This window comes from Grus americana, chromosome 19 (assembly GCF_028858705.1).
Source record: "Grus americana isolate bGruAme1 chromosome 19, bGruAme1.mat, whole genome shotgun sequence".
Taxonomy (NCBI): domain Eukaryota; kingdom Metazoa; phylum Chordata; class Aves; order Gruiformes; family Gruidae; genus Grus; species Grus americana.
The window spans coordinates 8199553-8219164 of record NC_072870.1 but is presented as its reverse complement, the minus strand read 5'-3'; the positions used below and the strand labels follow the sequence as shown (position 1 = coordinate 8219164).

The 19612-nt window shown below is 49.9% G+C and overlaps 1 protein-coding gene across 5 annotated transcripts in view; it reads left to right on the top strand.

Moving 5' to 3' along the window:
- Positions 1-19612, top strand: part of CAMKK1 (calcium/calmodulin dependent protein kinase kinase 1) — a 112112-nt gene that overhangs the window by 51840 nt on the left and 40660 nt on the right. For all 5 annotated transcript variants that reach the window (XM_054847659.1, XM_054847655.1, XM_054847658.1 and 2 more), the window contains exons 3-9: positions 3351-3398; positions 5072-5125; positions 12925-12976; positions 13565-13698; positions 14297-14333; positions 16727-16748; positions 18739-18827. In XM_054847659.1, coding sequence (XP_054703634.1) covers positions 3351-3398; positions 5072-5125; positions 12925-12976; positions 13565-13698; positions 14297-14333; positions 16727-16748; positions 18739-18827 — 436 coding nt within the window. The remainder of the gene's footprint in view (positions 1-3350; positions 3399-5071; positions 5126-12924; positions 12977-13564; positions 13699-14296; positions 14334-16726; positions 16749-18738; positions 18828-19612) is intronic.

Here is a 19612-nt window from a genome sequence, read left to right as displayed (position 1 = left end):
TTCTCAGAGGGGTGGTCGCTTTTCATAGAATCATAGAATGGTTTGGGTTGGAAGGGACCTTAAAGATCACCTAGTTCCAACCCCCTGCCATAGGCAGGGACACCCTCCACTAGCCCAGGTTGCCCAAAGCCCCATCCAACCTGGCCTTGAACACTTCCAGGGATGGGGCATCCACAGCTACTTTGGGCAACATGTGCCAGTGTCTCACCACTCTCACAGGGAATTTCTTCCTAATATCTAATCTAAATCATTATTTCTTCCTAATATCTCATCTAAATCTACTGTCCTTCAGCTTAAGGCCATTCCCCCTTGTCCTGTCACTCCATGCCCTTGTTAACAGTCCATCTCCAGCTTTTCTGTAGCCCCTTTAGGGACTAGAAGGTGCTCCAAGGTCTCCCCGGAGCCTTCTCTTCTCCACGCTGAACAACCCCAACTCTCTTAGCCTCTCTTCACAGGAGAGGTGCTCCAGCCCTTGGATCATCTTCGTGGCCTCCTCTGTACTCTCTCCAACAGGTCCATGTCCTTCTTGTCCTGGGGACCCCAGAGCTGGATGCAGTACTGCAGAGGGAGGTCTCACCAGAGTGGAGTAGAGGGGCAGAATCCCCTCCCTTGACCAGCTGGTCACGCTGCTTTTGATGCAGCCTAGGACACGGTTGGCTTTCTGGGCTGCAAGATTGCCAGCTCATGTTGAGCTTCTCATCCACTGACCCACCCAAATCCTTCACCTCAAGGCTGCTCTCAATCCATTCTCTGCCCAGCCTGTAGTTGTGCTTGGGATTGCCCCGACCCAAGTGCAGGACCTTACACTTGGCCTTGTTGAACTTCATGAGGTTCACATGGACCCACCTCTCAAGCCTGTCCAGGTCCCTCTGGACAGCATCCCTTCCCTCCAGCGTGTCCACTGCACCACACAGCTTGGTGTCATCAGCAAACTTGCTGAGGGTGCACTCGATTCCACTGCCCATGTCACCGACGAAGATGTTAAAGAGCGCCGGTCCCCGTACCAGCCCCTGAGGAACACCATGCATTTTTCCTGCCTGTCTCAGCCGCCCTGGTGAGCGTTTCCCCATCTCTGCAGCACTGCAGTTTTGCACAGGACAAGGCGAGGGGTGTGAAGCTGAGCATGGGGAAAGCTAGGGCAGGAGACATGAACAGAAAACTGTTCCTGCTTAATTTGTGCAAATCACTGTGATGCAAAGCACAGCCACATGCTGGGAAGCGAATCTGCTGACAGTGTTTGCAGGGGAATTGGTCCTCCATGTGTCCCTACCCTGGCTTCCTGTGTGCTGCCCCCTCCTTTGGGGAGGGGAGTCCTTTCTACAAAATGCAATGAGATTTTTCTTTTCCCTATATTTCAGTGGCCTTGTGCTTTATATCTTGGCTTTGCTGTGTCATGCTTTCTCCTCTCTTGTAGCTCCTAGTTCTGATGGATTGGTTTTTGCCTTTGGAAAGATGCGTGATTTGCTAGCAGCTGAGTTAATACACTTCTGTGGCCCCATTACTCACAGTTGGCTCTTCTTCCCTGTCGGGGTGATGGAAAAAAACCTCCTTCACTGGAAACAGGATCAAGATTTAAATCATTTCTTGTATTCCTGACAAGCCGCTACTTGCAAGCTTAAAAAGTCATCAGTTCCCCATTCCTTTATTCTCCTTCATTGTGACAATCGCTTGGGTTAGGAATGTTTTCTGGTTGGTGATGGGGAAAAGTCAAAATTATCATCTACCGCATCCGTGCTCTAATGCATCCCGAGAGGCAGAGGAGTGTTGCTTTCAGTGAGGAAGCTGCATGGGGACAGCCCCTATTCTTATAAACGGACTGAAGACATCTGCACAGCTTTGCTGTCCTGGCACGGCTTCTGTTGGTTGCAGAGCTATTTTGAGGTTTATGGGAAGGCTTATCTACCTGTCTGCGTACTTTATATCAGCTTTATTCCCAAAGAAGTGCCCGGTGCAGAGGCTGGAAGTGAATTTCCAGCCTGCTTTATTGTTTGGCAATCTTGGGGAGAAACATTATGTTTAAATTGCTGTCTGGGGAAGGTGTTCTATCTAAGGCTCAGCCCACACCCTGTGCTGTGGTTGGAACCTCCCCCCTTCCCTCATCCCACTGAGTTTAGGGCTCTCCCCTGCAGTGCAGTTAAGTGGTGTGTATTAAGTCACGACCACAGCAAAAGCCACTGCAACCCACCATCCCCGGTGACGGCACTGCAGAGATCCCTGCAAGAGCACTCTGACTCTTTGCCAGGAGCTTTGCATTGCAGCACGGTGTGTGCTGTCCTCCTGCAGACCCCGTCGCTGTGGCTGAGCCGGACAGGTCCCCTGGGTGTTCCTGGGCAGTGCATGCTGCTCACCCTGCACTCATGGTCTTGAGCCCCTTGAGCTTCTGTGGCATCTGGGATTTTCTTGTAATTAATGAGGGTGGAGGGATCAGCTCCAAGGGAAATGAAGCTGTGGAGGTTTTGCTGCTGCTCTGGAAGTGTTTAGGTAGTACAATACTAAAGGAAGGGTGAATTTAACATCAGGTAACTGCATAGGTCTCCTGTTCCATCTTGCTTTCCAGCGGCCAATGCCCAGGGCCACCGTCACTCCCCGTGCTGTCCCTGGTCTGTTGAGTAACTCAGCACCTCATCGTTACATCCTTGTCACAACTTGCGGGGGGTCTGCATCCACCGCCTTCCCACCCCTTGGGGTTTCAATGCTGGATAGCTTGCAGAGATCAGACCCGCTTAGGGGTGATTTATTTTAGCAAATACTGTAGCAGTTTAAGGGAATCCATTATTTTTTGTGTTGCATAGGAAAGGAGCTTGGCTCCATGTGCTCTCCTCGAAGAGCAGCCTGTGATCCAGCTGAGGGTTCCTGTGGGTCCAGCCACAGCTTTCGTGCACAGCCTGCAGAGGGTCTCTGTCTTTGCTGGGCTGATGTTGGGAAGGGCATGGGCTCATGCTGTGACCCAGCTCATGCAGCTGCCAGGCTGTGAGAGCCCTGTGGAGCTGGGGATGGGTGTTTTTCTGCTTGGTTTTGAGCACAGTCCGATGTAGATGGTTAATGTAAAGAGGCTGGAGCCTGCTGTCAGGCTCACCAGGCTGAACCTGGAACAATGCTGGGGAGTTGGGGTGGAGGGGCCTCTGGTGTTACACCAGCACAACCAGAGTCACAATTCAGCCCATAATTGCTTTGTCATGGGCTGTCAAAGAAAAAAAAAAAAATAATGCAGTGCTTATAGTGCAACATATGCTGGTTTAAATAAGATTTAGTCTTTCATTATTCAGCACTCTGCCTCTACTTGATACTGATTCAAACTCAGTCATTCCCTTTTACCAATACTCTAACTATGTTCTCCTTTTGATCTGCAGGATTGTGTGCAACTAAACCAGTACAAGCTGCAAAGCGAAATAGGCAAGGTATGTTACTGGAGCTTGTGTTTGTCACAAGCAACCTGCATGCACACACAAGTATGGGCAGACAGACTGTGCCAGCCCAAGAGATCTTACTGGCCAACACTTCTTATAATTTGTGTTTGTTTGGGGGTTTTTTGTTTGGTTTTTGCTCTATTAGTTTGGGCAAGTTTTGTTCAAGGTCAAAGTGGAGCTACTTCCTCTGAAATCTAAATTTATTTTCCTTCCCTCTGAAGGTGGTTAAGCTGGCTCCCTTCCAGGGTGTTTGCCTGCCAAATGTAACACTAAGAGCCTTTGATGCATTACTACAACCCAACAAGGAAAGAAAACCTGAAAAAGGTCAGGGCAGGTGTTTGGTCTCCATCAGGACTAGCTTAAGTTTTTATGTCCATGAATGAAATGTTAGTGTAATTCTAGTCCACGTTTAAAAGCTGCAGACTGATTCAGAAGAGATTCCTCCAAAGTTATTTAGAGGTCTGGGCTGGTGAGCAGTTCAGACACCTGCACATTTGGATGTCTGCCACCACTGCAGATAGGTCCACGAGCAACGGTGCTGTCTGGAAGCTGTACCTACCTTTGCAGTTGGAACATTGCAGTCAGAAGGGACTGCACCGTGAGCTGCAGAGACCTTCACCAAAAGCTTCATTAGCCCAAACTCCTCTCCAAAGTGAGAGGCCCCAGGGTGTGGGAGGAAGCACCCTTCCCATGTGTGCTTGGCTGCTGGCAGTCAGGGTGTAAGGCTGGAGATATACCTGCTGTACAACCAGCAGTGGTAATCGGAAACTTCACAACCCAGCTTCAGTCCTACTTACGGCTTTTGTCATTGGCTTAAGCATGATTTAAGGAGAGTATGAGGCCTTCTCTCTGGTGGATTTGCCCCTGCCACCTCCTTCCCTGCAGATCACAGTGAGCAGATAGACGCCCTGAGGTTGGCAGAGAGTCTGCTGGACCTGCTGTGCTTCTGTGTCAGCCAGGTGGTTTGTTGGTCTCCTCTCAGACCCGGACCTTCATTCCAGCTCTCAGTGAAATCAAGAGAAATGTTTCGAAGGCTGCAGCATTCATCCCGCTCATTTATTCAACAGTCATCTGTCAGGGATGATACTTACTACAGTGTCTTGTCTCGCTTGCATAAAATGTATAGTGTTAACACAGAACCGTGAAAAAACAATTGTTTGGATGGAGTTTGGCTTCAGGCTGTCACTGGAGCTGTGGATACAGTGGCAATCCAGGCCTGCACCTGCCCAGGCAAGAGGCAGTTGGAGGAAAGCAGGCAGCTGGTCCTCGCTCAAGTCCACTTGCTGTTGAGAGATGGAGTGGCTTCCTGCTGAAGGTAGTCTTGCACACAAGTATAGGAAAGGTGTCCATGCAGAATTTCCAAACTTGCACAAAAAAAATCCACTTGAAAATTATTCTCTTCTTCCTACCCACATTTAAGACAGACACAGCGGCTTTGGCTCCTTCAGACATTGTTAATCCTCAGAAGTCCCATGGCTCCAACAGAGCTGCCCAAAATGTATGACCTCGCAGCGGGGTCACGTCACCTGCAGACTTTGCTTGGGGCTAGGCATGGCGTAGGGCCTTGGAGTGTTTTTTTTCCCCCCTGTTCAAGGCCAGCCTTGAGCAGCAAGGAGACAAAGTGAAGCTGCTGAACTGACTGTGCAATTTATGTTTATTTTTAGGGTTCCTACGGTGTTGTGAAACTGGCCTACAATGAGAACGACGACAAGTATTATGTAAGTGTGTCTCTCCTCCGTTCCTCGCTGCCACTGCTGCCTGCTCCTTGTTCCCTTTTGCACCCCTGAGAGCTAGGTCCCCCCTGCCTTGTTGCTTTTAGCATATATGTTTCTGATTTGGGTGGCATGAAGAGAGTCAAACCTCCCCTCTGGGCATGGAGCACCACGCTGCTGCCTGTGTGCCTGCTTGCGTGCGGTGCTGAGCGGGAGGGAAATCGGGTGGGCTGCCTTATGTAACAGGCAGGGATCTTGGAGGCAGGCTGCAGAAGCGTATCACTGATTTGTCTTGACATTTTCTAGCTATGAAGCAGGTCACCTGAAATTAGAGGCATGTGGGTGGTGGTATTCAGCACCTGCTGTGCATTGGAAGCTTGGTCTGGAACGAGCAGGCATGTTTTGTAAGAAAACAGGGGTGTTTATCAGAAAGATGCTGAACAGCGTGGCCCAGCTGGGCAATGCCTGGCTCTGCTGCATCTTACCCCCTTGCAGGATGCCTCCCCGTACACCGAACAGGACCTTGCTGTCAGGTTGAGAGGTGTAGGGTGCGGGGCAGAAGGCAAACCTTGGCTTTTAAATCTTTTGCTGAGCTGAAGCCAGAGTTAGAAGGGTTTCAAATTAAAAAAGGCTGCTTATGCCAAAGGCTCCTTCTCTGTCCCCCCTCTTCCAGAGCCAGGTGAATCCTAACCATCCCAGCTGAGATTCCTGCAAAATCTGTCTGCAGATGTGCTCGTGTCCCTGGGCTTGCCCTGTGGCACGTTTTGCTCAAGCTGAGAGCAGGGGCTGGACAGCTGGCAAAATGAGAACTGTCTTGTGTGTGGCTGTGCCTGAAGGCTTGTGGAGACAGTTTTGAGCAGAGTTTCTGGTGGATCCCAGGGCAGGTATCTGCTGAGCAGAGCTGGGTTGTTGCAGTGCTGTTGAACCTGAACCCAGCTGCCCTCGGTGCAGCCCTGCTGGTCTGGTCCTGCACTTCAGCTGCTGTGCTGTGTTTGGTGAGAGGAGTCCTGCTTTTGCTGCCATGATGGAGTGGCGTCACATGGGTGAAAATGGGCCCATCGGAGCACTTGGGCAGACTCGTGTGCTGCTCCTTGTCCCAGTGCACAGAGCTATTGGCCTTGGCACAAAGGGAAATAAGAGTATGCCATGGAGATGTAAAGCATGCTCATTCCCTGCTACTCCCCAGCTAGCTTTTCCCCCTTGACTCTTGGATGTAAAAGTGACGTACCAGGTTGGAGAGACCACATGGGAGTTGCATGCCTGTTAGTATTCGTTAGCTCTTCTGTGCTTCCAGTGGGCATGAAAATTACAGGAGAAATGTCTTGAAATAAAGGGTGGAAGAGATGAGGCAAAATCTGGACAAGGTGCCCTGGAAGTGGCCAAGCAAAGGAACCACAATTCTTTCCATACCCTGTGCTTTCCAAGCTGACTCACCCGCCACACTGGAGCGGTTGCTGTTTCCGATGGCTGCTCCCTTTCTCTCCTGCCCTCCTAGTGCTCCTGCTGCCGCCCTGCAGCAGGGTGGTTTTGTTCTGCAGAGTGTGCTGTGGCTTCCTTGATCCCTCTGTCCCGCCAGTGTTGGCAGTGTCAGGACCAGCATGGCGCAGAGCGGGGAGCACATCACATCATGTTTGTTTCCAGCTGAAAATATTTTTCTTTGAAAATTGTAATCTATGTTTTGGTGCTGCCCTTTTGGTGCTGGGAGTCCCGACGCTGTGCTGTGGGCTGCCCAGGGTGGGCAGGGCAGTTGTCACAGCTTTGCAGAGGAGAGGTGGGTTTGGGTTAGCATTGCCTACTGCTTTCTTGTCCATGTTTTGGATGTAGAATAATGCCAGGGACATAGATTTAGCTGGTGAAATCAAAGCCAAAAGTGAAAGCCTGCGTCCAGGTTAGCCTGTTATGTGTTAGTTAATCCCCACTTAATCTCCATTTCTTTTTCTAATCTAAGCAAACACTTTAAAGCTACTGCAGCCCGAGAGTGGCTCCCATGCCTGGGCACTTCTGTTTCATCCTCACTACCTGAAGAGGGATGGGCTGTGCAGACTCCCTTACCGCTAGCGTTGCAGGGACACGCTCTTTGGTTCACCCCAATCTTCCTGTTGTGGGGGTTGCGGCAGGGTCTGAACCAGATCTCAGAAGCAACCCTGTGAAGCTGATGGTGGGAGATGTGTGGAGTGCTTCAGCAGATGGAGAGATGGGATGAGAGTGAGAGCATTGGCAGTGCCCGCCTGTGCTTTAGTGCAGTGAATGTCAGCATACAGGAGAGGAGGGGGCAGATGGCTGCACTGCTGCCAAAAGGCTGCAATGCTGAAGTGTTTCATGTGCTTGCTACCCTTTCAGCTGGGGCAGCGGGAGCTTTTCCCTTTCCCCGGCTGCCATCACAAGCAGACAGGCTGTCACCCCTAATCCTTCCAGGTGCCCGTGTTTGTGTTTTCCGGAAGAGCAAGCCACGATGGAGAGACCTCCACTTTTCCAAGATGCTAAAACAGCCCAAGAGCGGGCAGACCTTTTAAAGCTTCAGAGAAATAGCACTAAATTGCATAACTGCCTGATGGTTGCTTAGCTCCCCACACCTTCCTGTGTGTCTGACCCACGTGCTCTCCCAGCGTTGAGATAACTTCCATGCTACCCTGCTATCGCTCCCATCTGAGGCCGCATTGCAGCAATGCACCCCCATCCCCCGGGGGGGGTACCTAATGCAACTGCCTGTTAGCAGCAGTTAGTAGAAGCAATTGCAATTCTGACGGTTGGGGAGGACCCAACTGTGTGTTTATTTTTCCCCAAATTTAGCTCTGGAAGGTTGTTTTGTTTCTCAGCTGTAAAAAGCTATAACAGATAATTGTAGGAAATCAGCCCTTGGTGAACAGCCCCTAATAACCAATTCAAATGTGCAATGTTTCAGCATGAGACCAGGGTGTTGCTGCCTGCTTTGTTTTCTTTAAGCTAGTGTGCTGCAATAAGAAGGAGCAAAACTTTAAAGAAAGCAGAGAATTTTTATTCTGGAGTGTAATTCAGTGTGTGACTCCCGATTCTTGCTGAGGCATGGGGCCCTTTGCTAGCTGTCTTCGTAAAGGCAGAGTTTATAGGTACTGGGAACTGTATCTAGCTCCTGTCAAAGCAAAAGGAAAGATTTCTATTGCTTTAATGAGTTTTGGATCTGGCCTAGAATTAGGAAAAACTCTCAAGAAAAAGACCTGATCACCACATTTGGGAAAAATGTAGATGGGTTGTATTTACTTTGTGGGTTTTTTTAACTTCCATTAAAGATGAGCAAGTGCTTCCAAGAGCTTTATCCTTCATTGCAGTGACGTGGAGGGCTGTGACAGCGTGCCGACTTACACCAGCGGATACAGGGGATGTGTTAGACTGAGGAAATTGAACTTTCAGCACCAAGTATGTGACTCGGTGCTCCCTCCAAGGAGGAGACCCTGTCAGGATGCAGAGCTGGATCCCAGAGCAGAGGTCCCTGCCACTGCGCTCGGTCCCTGGCGGGGCACGTGAACGTGTTATAGTAGCATTTGTGGGGCTCTGCTAAGGAACCCTTTACAGCTGGAAAGGTTTCAGTGTCTCAATTTGCAGGAGATGCTTTGACAGTGACGGGGGGGCAGGGGAGGCAAGCTCTGTGAAAAAGTAGCAAATAAAAAGCAAAGGCAAATGTGTCCAGATGGGAGATCTAGTTTGGAGTCATTGTGCTGATGGAATTTGATTCTGTGATGCCTCAGGTCATGTCTCCTTCCTATTTTCAATCTCTAAATCAGCTTGCAAAGAAAAGTGGTTATGATGGACATTTGTTATGCTACTTCTGGACAAAAGCAATAGCATTGTAGATTGTCAGTGGGTTTCTCTCTCTTCTTTTTTTCTTTTTTAATCTGGTTTCCTAAGAAACAAGATTTGTGTGATTATGCTCTCTGCCTCTGTTTGTACCTAACAACCTTTGCATGGAGGGCTGTTTTCTACCAGCTCTCAATGATGGGGAGAAATTCCTTCCAAGTTAATGAAAAGAGATGGCTGAATGAAGTATAGCTACTGAGGGAAAGGTGGCCAGCAGCAAGTCTTGAACCTTATTAGCCCCTGGAGAATCCACTTCGGTTGCCACCCAGGTGGAAAGGGGAGGCATGGCTCCCGTGTTTCTTGTCCTCTCGTTCATGTAACAGCTACTGAACCACTGCCAGCCGCACTCCAGTGCGGAGAGGACCAGCGAAATGATCTCTGGTTTGCTTTAACACCCTGGGTGGGTCAGCAGTGGGGCTGCAAGGAGCTGGGTCATCTGGGGTAAGAGCAGGAGTCTTTGGGAGATGGCTGGAGGCAGGCGAGCGTGGCCGCTCCAGGAAGGCATCCTGGCTGCGGTGTTGCCAGCCCGGGGCATTGTGGCGTGGATGAGGCACAGCCTGCAATGTAATTCAGCTGCCGATGCGACAAGTGGTGTCTGGGACAGAAGGTGACAAAAGCAGGAGTGGGATTTTGGGGGCCTGGCAGCTAAACCTGTCTTGTTTAGGTTTTTCTCTCAGTGCGTAGCACTCCTTTCTCCCAGCACAGTTTCCCTCTGAGCCACTTTGTCTGAGGGATGCTGTTGTTTAGACAGGACAGGTGAGGAAGGGCTAGAAATGCTCTCTGGTCCGCTCAGCACTCCTGCAGGGTGCTGTCACATGCTAGCAGAGGATTTAGGTGGATAGTAGTGACTTTTGAGCAACATCCCACTTCCCTGGGAGCCGCAGGTAGGGACTGTGCACAGGTCTTCTGCCGTTGCAATGCAAGTGTCTCTGTTAACAAATAAAATGACATCCTAAGTGCTGTGAGAACATCACAAGGGACAGGTGATAAGTTCCGTTAGCTCAATCCACTTTATCACCTTTCTCTCCCCCAAATAACAGCCATTTTGCTGTTGTCATTACCAGCAGCAGGATGCAGGTTCGAGATCTCGCTGCTGTGAAAGCTGCTGTGTCCCAGGCATCCCTCCTCTCCGTAAACCTGGGATCTGCTTTCCCTCTGGCATCCTCGCGAAGCAGCTTCCCTGTGGCATCCAGCTGCAAGGTTGCTACAAGGAGAGCAGTAAACTTAGTAAATATACATCTAAGGAAAGCACACAGTTCCCGCTGCCTCTCAAAGGAAAATGTTGCAACCCATGTCCACGTGTGAATAGTCAGAAGGAAGGTGGGTGCAAGGGCATGTGTAGAGGAAATCTCTTCCAGGCTCCCTCTTTTCCTGAGGAAGCTGAAGCAATGCTTGCCAGTGCAAAGGGAAAATCCCTTGGCTTGGCTCTGAGCTGGTTCTTTATCAGAAAGGCATTATCTGGGTAATTAGCTCTGCCTGGGAGTACAAATGTCTTTGGCTCTTTCATGCATGTGAGCCTGGAAGGAGAGGTTTGCTGAGGCATCCCCATGTTGCCCCCATTATGTGCAGCTACAATTCAGGGAGGAAGCCTTGTCCTGCCAGCTCTCGCTGTAATTAAAGTGAGGCTTCACCGCCATGTGCTCTCATCTCTGCTCTTGTGATAATTAAGTGGCTCTGACCCGTTGCGTGATGAAGTTTGCTCTTTGTCCCCCTGTTTGCATTTGAAAGTGCAGTGGGACAGGTCCTGTCTTCTGATCTAGCCCTTTTGTGTAGTAGCAGATACCAGTGCTTTGAAGCTGGTGTAAGCGTGTCCTGGTGCTTCTTCCATGGCAGGAGAGGCAGTTTACAGTCAGCTCACCTACGATACAGTAGGTATACTCATTTCCCCATCGCCCCTTGTGGCATCCTTCAAGGAGATTGGGTGAAAGCAGTAGCTCTTGTTCTCTCCATTTCTGTCCCCAAGAGCAATTCTTATCTTTGTTATTGCTCCCCTCTTGTACCTTCCTGCTCCCTCCAGCCTCTCCATAGAGCCTGTCCTGGGAAGGACTGGCCTGATGCAGGCATGGCTGGTGGTGATGGTTTGGTTCCTTAGGCTGGGTTCCCCACGCAGTGATGCCACTTGGGAGCTTTCAGCAGCAAATTGCATCTTCTATTTCTTCTCTTTCTAAAGCTCCTTGCCAGAAGGCAGAGATGACTCAGGGTGGGAATGGAGCAAGGGGAGCCTTCTCCTCCTGGCACTGGTTGAAAGAAAAACAGGTGTATGAATTGCTTTGATTCCACACCCCCCCACACACCCCCCATAAATTTTCATTATGAGAAGATAAAAATGAGGCCTGTAAGAAGTCCTCCAGGCTTGGTCCTGGCCATGCTTGGAGGTGGTTGCGCACGTCTTGGATCATCTTTCAGCAAACCATGAATCATTTGGCTGTCTGTATTGGACACCACACTGTGCTAAGTAAAAGATAAGCACTTCTGAGTCTGTCTCTCAACACCATCGTTTCCAACAGTTGGCTCGGGAGCTGTCAGGCAGGATTGCGAACTACACAGTGTCTCTTCTCAATTACACGGGTGCAAATCCAGAGGATTTCACTGGATCAGTACCAAAAATAACAATGCTTTCAGTAAGCCATGAACCTGGCTGCAGCGGGAGCACTGATGGGAGGTGGGGATCCTGGGGTGCACGGTGGCACCGCTGCCAGGAAAAACAGCTTGGGAAGGAGCTCGCCGAAATGGTTTTGGTGACCTGTTCCTGGCGTGCTTGCTAAAGATGGGTAGCATGCAGAGCCTGCTTCCATGGTACTACTGTAAAATTATTTGGCATTTGACTGTGTCCTACGGGAGTCCTTGGTTAATTATATTTCACAGGGGTCAGTCCAGTGTGAATACAGATTTGGGTGCTTAATTAATAGGAGTAACTACCCATTCTAGGGGAAGGAGCGAGTGACCATCCCAGCCCTGGGGGCATAGACTGTTTTCCTAAGTAAATTGTACTGTGAGCTGGTTTCTCATGAAATATTTATCTGCTGGGCCACTCGGGGCTGTTTGAGTGGCCCTCAGAAAGGTTATTAACGCACAGAGCATGTGGAGGCGCAGAGACTGTTTATTAAATTCAGATTGCCATTTGCCATTATGCTAATGCCATTTGGATGGTGGAAAAAATTACCCTGACCCCCTCCCACGCCTCAGCTGCCTGTGTTTGCAACAATGCAGCATATATCAGGTTCGAGAAGGGAAGGATGCCATTGCAAAAACCCACTTCCCTCCCTGTATCTTTGCTGTGCTCCTGCACAGAGCTGGCTCCACCATTTCTGATGGTGTGGGGATGGATGCCTGCGAAGTATCTCGCTCGTGGTCTTGGGCATGGTGCTGGATCACACTGCAGGTCCTCTGTATTGCTCTGGCAGCAGGGAAGAGGTTTATGGGGCAAAAGTAGTCTCTGAGAGTACAAAAGGCAGTGCGGAGCTGCTGGAAGGGCTCTGTCCTCACCATATTCCAGGTCTGTGACGTAGGTTGAAAGGATGTTAGTTGTATGGCAGTGACACTCCAGCTCTTTTCCTTCCTAGACCCTCTGGCAAAGTAAAGGTGGAGCAGCCTGGAAGTGTTTCTGACTTGCAGCATGGCCATAGCATCATCCAAATCAGCAGGTACATAAAGGGCAGCTAGAGGAACCCACCTCTTCCATCAAGCTCCTGCCCCAAATGCAGAAATTGGGCTCCTTTTCATTTGTCCAATTTAAAATAAATCAAACCCACTTATTTTCTCATGGGGAAAAAGATGAGTGAAACAAATGATTAGCAATGCCTTTAGGAAAGCCTGGGTCAGCACATGTGTGTCTGTTGTGGTCACCACTAACCGGGAGATGACTCCTCTAGATGGAGGAACAGACCTCCTGATGCCCCACATACTCCTGGGTCACAGCATTGAGCACTTTGGCTCTCATTCAGTTTTAACGCTGCTTTTTCTTCTTCCTTCAGGCTATGAAAGTCCTCTCCAAAAAGAAGCTCTTGAAGCAGTATGGATTTCCACGTGGGTATCTTACATTTAGAGGTCTACCTGTTGTCCTCAGCCAGGCAAATCTCTCTGTAGAAACATTATTGGCAAGGACTGCGGAACTTGGCCTCGTGCAAAAGCTGCTCAAGTAGTTGGGGACTGGTTAAAACGCAGTGGGTAGTGAAAGGGCAGGGACAACCACAGCGAAATTCAGTGCACTTGGTAATTAGGTTACTGGCTTTGATTTTCTGAGTCTCTTTGAAGTGCTGACTCTTCCATGTTCACAATCTATAAAGTCTAATTAAGTGCTGAAAGTTAGGTGTGGTAGACCCCCTCCTCCCAGGGGTTCTTCTACCCCCTCAGATAGCTGCTGGCTCCAGTGGCTGGGCCATGGGACCTGGCAAACAGACCAGACTGGGAAGTCAGCAGGAGCTGCTCTGAACGGGGCTTGGAGATCTCCTGGAGTTCTCGGTAGAGACTGTAATGCTTTGGGATGACAACAAGGTGATGAGATCTTCCAGAATAGCTGGAGGTATTCTGCAGAGGGGCCAGTGGCTGCTCACTCCTGTGTGCCAGGCACTGCTGAAAAATGAGTTTTATCTCACCATATTATCATGATTACAGGTCGGCCTCCTCCTAGAGGGTCGAAAGCATCCTCCGGAGAGCAGCCAAAACCCATGGCACCACTGGACAGAGTCTATCAGGAAATAGCCATCTTAAAGAAACTGGACCACATCAACATCGTTAAGCTGATAGAGGTGAGCTGCTTCCCTACCCTAAGCTGTACTGAAACAAGTCTGGTTTGTATTGCAACAAAAGAATCTTTCTTCAACTGCTCCTATTTCAGCCAAAATTGGTTTAAAATAGTTGTTCAGAAATTTAGGCTGATGCTTCCAAGCAAGATCATACCAACTATGTATGTCAAACTGACATACCCTGGGCTTTGGGCTGGTGCCCAAGAGAAGGCAGCTGGCTGTTCTGGTAGAAACAGCAGCAAGCTTTGACCAGCATACACTTGTGCGTAGACAAGCCTGGGAAAGTGCACAAGTGCAAGGCTTCGGTGCCACTTTCAATATTGGCTGAGGTCAGATCAGGACAAGCAGTGCCTTTATTGGTAGGCTGTTTCTCCAAATACAGGCAGAAGCCCAGATTTTTCTGGAGACAGGAAAATCTGTGTCCTTCAAAGCCTCTCTCTGCAGGAATCTCTAAATATTAGCCTAAGTCATTCTCAATGCTCTGCAGCTCAGCACAGTGTACAGGGAGCAGTAAAATGTTATTTGATTAAAAATCTTTTTTTTCCCCTGCTGTTTTTCTGTTTTTTCCTCTTTCCCCTTATCTCTCTGTTATCAATTACAGGTTCTTGATGATCCTGCAGAGGACAACTTGTACATGGGTATGTGAGTCGTTATATGCTAACAGAACTGTCTGGAGTTAGACCTAGTGATACACGTAACACATACCAGGGCTCGGGGTCAATACCAGCAGGAAACTTGTACCAACTTCAGCAGACTTACTTTTTCTGAAAAATTTTAAATGCCTGTAAAGGCAGCTGGGATGGAAGGGCCCCTTGCAGCAAGGTAAGGCAGCCTTGTGTCTTAGTACAGCTGTGCACATCCCCTTGCCATGGGGACACTAAAAAGATGTGACAGTGGCTCTGCCCTCCCCTGTGTATATGTTGGTTCCAGTCCTAGAGCCAGGAGAGAAAGGAAGGGTGCAGGATGGTTTCTCATCCTCCTGGTATGAGGTTGGTCTCTCCAGACTCCTCCTGTAGGCTGTGGATAGCGGCAGTGACGCTGGAAATATCCTTGTCTTGAGGTGTTGCCTGTGACCCCTGCTGAGCCTCAGGACCTCTTCAGACAGCAGCACTCCTGCCTTGGCCTCTGAGCCCAGACCCTGCCACGGGGGCACAGATGGGAGACCATAGCTGACCCCGTGTTTATGCAGAGAGAGGGGAATTTCCACCCTTTCTTCCTCTCCCCCAAATCTTGGAAGTGCCAGCCACAGCCTAACCCTGATTTGGGTAAAACCTGGAGGGGCAGGCCTGGGAGGCACTGAGGTGCCCTCTGAGATGGGCCAGAGGGAGGGGTGTGTCTGACTCCATTACATCTCTGCTTCCCCGTAATGTTTCCTGATGAGACAAGCTCAAAGGCTGCTTCTTCATGAAATAATTATGGGATGCTTTTGAAGCTGCTTGTGAAAGGGGGCTCTGCCTAGCAAATGAAGCTATTTGCCTTTGAAAGGCCACTTTTCCCTTTTGGCTGAAGCCCCAGTGGCGCTCTGGCAGCATCATGAAGTGGAAGCCAAGGCAGATGCACGTGTGGTGGGTAGGGCGGCTGAGGCCATTCTTTAAAGGCCTGAACTCCTGGGGATGGAGAGGAGGGCAGAGATGAGGTAGCAAGCTTTTTTTGTTGAATAAAGTAAATGCATGAGGAAGTCAAAAAAGCTGCAGGGGAAAAAAAACCAAAACAATCTCTCCCTGTGGAGCACGATAACAGAACGGCAGCCATAGCAGCAGGACAAGTGGGAAATCTCTTGGTCCCACTGGGGGTCTTGGGGAGGTTGCACTGGTCCCTGGGCAGTGAGCACTGGCTGTGGCTGTGTTGTCCATGCCTCATCACCTCTTTGCTCCCCTGGCTTTGTCTGGGATCTGTGAGTGGTTCAGAAGGATGCAGGAAAATCAGGCTCCTGCTTGCAGTTCCCTCGGCAGCAAGGGGAGGCTGTGGGTGCTCAGAACTGAGCCTTCTGCGAGTAGGTTTCCTCCCTCCTGCTGCTGACCCAGCTGATAACTGCACCTTTCTCCTGCCAAAAATGCCCCCCACTACAAAGCAAAACTAGAGAAAGTGGAGTTTGCTTTTTGCTAATTACTGCCGGCATTAAGTACCGCTGTGAGTGCTCTCTGCTGCGTGCTCACTGGGAAGGAAGCAGGGGATGGAGGGTGCTGATAGCAGATGAGCAACCTGCAATGGCACAAGATGGTTGAATAATGAAATTCTGCCACAGGCTGCAGCTTCTTCAGCTTGGAGAGCGAGATGAGCCGATGCATGCTGGCTTGTGTTTGTAGCTTCAGCTGGTCTAACATCGCAGCTGTAAGCTGGGCTGCTTGGTGCTTTGGGGAGGGCAATCTGCTCAGATTTCTTGGGAGGTGCAAGAAATCCCTTAGTAATTCATGAGGAAAGAGCTCTTCTACTGCAGATCCTTCTGTTTGTGGAACAGGTCAAAGGCAGGATCAGAAAAACACATTGCCACTAACCCACATTGAGGCAAGCCCCCATTTAACCCCCTAATCACCTCATGTGCTCTACAAACCTCAACTCACTCCAACCAGTCCTCCCCAGTTCCTTCTGCCAGGGAGCGTTTACCTCCGACAGCCATGTAGCTGTGCTGCTGATTGACGCAGCAGAAATGGAGCAACATGTTCTTACAGCATCTCATTCAATACCAGCAATTTAGCAGAAATATCACACCAAACACCCTCCCTTGAAGGTACACGGGGCTCAAATCAGCAAGGGCTGACACTGGGAGCAGCAGAAATGCAGCTGATAAATTAGTACCTGCTGTCTCCTTTGTGGAGCTGGCGGGAGGTGGGGATATTTGTCTTTGCTGAAGAGATGAATATTTTCATTTTGCATCCTCTGGGGTCCTTGTCATGGGTGAGAGAAGAGAAGTGAGTGGAGATAAATTGATTTTGCAGGTATGGGAATGGATGTGTTTTTGTAGGTGCTAAAAAATGAGTAAGCCTAGTCTCCTCTTCTGATTCATTCATGGTTTGATTTCCTTCTCTTGCAGTGTTTGACCTCCTGAGGAAAGGGTAAGTAGCCTTCCTGGGACCCCTTGTATTGAAATTTTTGGTGTTCATCATTAGCTTCCTACATGAAATAGAGGTTTGATATGTACAGTGGGGCAAACCGCTGCCTGCTGGCAAGTGCAGAGGAGGCAAAATCTGGCTGTAGTTGCCTTTGCGCTGTTACAGCCTGGAATGATGTGGTGGATAGTAATGGGCTGGGAGGATGTGTCCTGGTGTCAGGCTTTGATCCAGAAAACAAATTTGATGCCAATTCCCCATCAAGTGCCTGGAAGAAAAAGGTTTTAATAGGAATACTCTGCTGGGGTAACAGACACATTGTGGCTTCCTCTGGCACAAAGAGTGTGAGGTCGCACCAACATTTACTTGCCACCTGCTGCCTTATTTTGCCCCTAGCACTAACATATTGTGGGAGGCTGTTTTGTTGCTGTATTTTTCCATAGCAGGAGAAGTGATAAGGTGGTGGGAATCTCCTCGTTGCTTTTTGCTACACCTGGACTGATTCTGCAGCTCTGCAGAGTCACAGTGATGTCAAAGAGAGCTGTGCCCAGGATGGAGGGGAGATTCCCAAAGGGCTTATTTTTATCTCTGGCCCCATGAACAAGCCTCTTGCTGGCTGCCAGCTCCAGCAGGTTGCTGGTGAGAGGCTCCCCAGTCTCCCTGGTGACCAGACTGATGACTATCCTGTAGGAGAGGGGGATGAAAAAAAAGCTCCTGTAATCAGCTGTGGCCAGGGAACGTGCAGCTCGGCCAGTGCAGCCTGTCTGCCTCTAGCAGAAGGCAATTAGACTCCATTAGTGGCTCTGCCAGTCCTGCCGCTCACATTATTTCTCCCTGGTTTCAGCAGCAGAAAAATGTGCGTGAAGAGGGAGGGAAGGCAGTGGCAGAAAAATGCAAATGGGAGATGAAGGTCATTGATCAAGTTGGCAGCAAGGGAGAAGAGAGAAATGATGCAGGAAGGCTTTGCTTGCTGGGTGCTGAGGGGAAGAGCTGCAGAGCCTGGTGATGGTGATAGGCTATTCTCCGCCAGGGTTTGGCTTGCAAGGACAGTGTCTCAGGAGCACTCACTTAAATCTAGCTTGAGTCAGTGAGTGTATGTCCAAATGCAAGGTCAAGCTGCTGAGCACAAGCAGGATTAACCTCCAGTGCAGTGAAGTCCTTAGCTCCTGCCATTCATCTGCTGAGGAACAGAAGATGCTGACTAGCTCTTACAGCCTCTTTGCCCTCAGCTTTCAGCAGGCACAGGCAGAAGAGGGGCTTTTAGAGGATATTGTACATCTCTCAGCAGTGGCGGCATACAAAGGAAAGGAGAGGAGAAGCTGACCAGGTAACCTTGGCTGTGTAGGGCTGAATGGCTGAGTTCTGGTGGTGGCTGAACTCTGAACAGTTAAATAGGTTTTCAAAGTAGTTTAGCACAATGCACTGGAAATACTCCCACTTAATCTTTGAGCCAGTGGTTCATGTCTAGATTCTGCCTTTGTTTAGACTAGCTGTACACTGATGTTGCTTCAGGACTAAGCCCCAGCAGGCATGACATCCAGTGCACAGCAAAGGACACTCTTTGCACCCCGCTGCTGCCTGGTACCTGCTGGTGATGTTGGTGCTCACTGCTGTGAGCAGCTTCAGCAAGAAACCAAAGGCCAGATCCAGTTTTGTTCTTTCACTGCACTTTTCCCACTAGGACTCTCTGTGAATGAAGTGTTTGTCCTATTTTCTGCAGACAGCAGCAGTTAATCCTGGTGTTGGTGAGGGCTCTGTGGCTCACGCTGGCTCAGGGACTGTGCAGAGCCACCCATCACCACTAGCCAAGCTCACTAACCCAGGTATCACCACATCCAGAAAGGGTGGGTGGCTGCGCTTCTGTCCTGAGTCACGGCACCCAGAACTCTTGGGACACTGGCCCTCAACGCAGGGGACATAGTGATGGAGAACCTGAAACCCCTCCAGCAAGGAGGGTTACTGCAAAGTACTTAGTTATTCTCCCTCTTCCTAACAGGCCTGTCATGGAGGTACCAAGTGACCAGCCCTTCAGCGAGGAACAGGCTCGGCTCTACTTCCGAGACATCGTCTTGGGCATTGAGTACTGTGAGTACCACCAGCACCGATGGCAGCTTTGCAGAGTGCGTGCGTCGGCCTCCTGCTAAGCTGGGGAAAAGCGCCTCTGCTCTGGTGGGCTGTCAGTCAAGCGAGGTCCCCTCTAATTGCATGTGACAGGGTTTGCAGTTGGCGGTGGCCCTGCTTAGCTCAGATTTACCCAGACAGTATCACAGATGCTGGGAGCCAGTGTTCCTTAGAAAGAACACTAGGAAAATAGTGGCTTCCTTTTTTTTTCTTTTCTTCCATTTATCTCTTTTTGGAGAGCATCTTTGAAGGCAATAGCGGAGGCAGAAAATGGGTGTTTGCAGTGACACAGACTGAGTTAGCTTCAGCTGGGACAAATTGCTGTCTCCAGCTTAGCGGGGTAAGCGCTGGCCATGGGAAGAGCTAGTGAGCGGCACTGGGAGGGGGTCTGCCCTTGTCAGCCCCCTCTGCAGCATCAGCCCCAGTGACCGCTCATCATGCGGGGCTGTGGGGTGCTGAGCCCAGCACTGCTGTGCTCTCCCAGGGTGGTGGTGACTCGAGCATGTTCCCAGGCTCTGTCTGGAGACTTCAGTGGCAGGTTTCCCCGTTTGTAGCATATTTGATTATCATCACTTTTTTTAGTAAGTCTTCTCCCTGTGTGGCTGAGGCCAGATTCTTTGCTGAGTGCCTGTTCTAAAGAGTACAAGGAGGCCACAGTAGGTCTGTAAATGACAGCAGGGATTTTTCTGGCCCCATTGTAGCTGACATGTCCCTGCTGGCATGAACCTGGCAGGGGTGGGAGAAGAGGA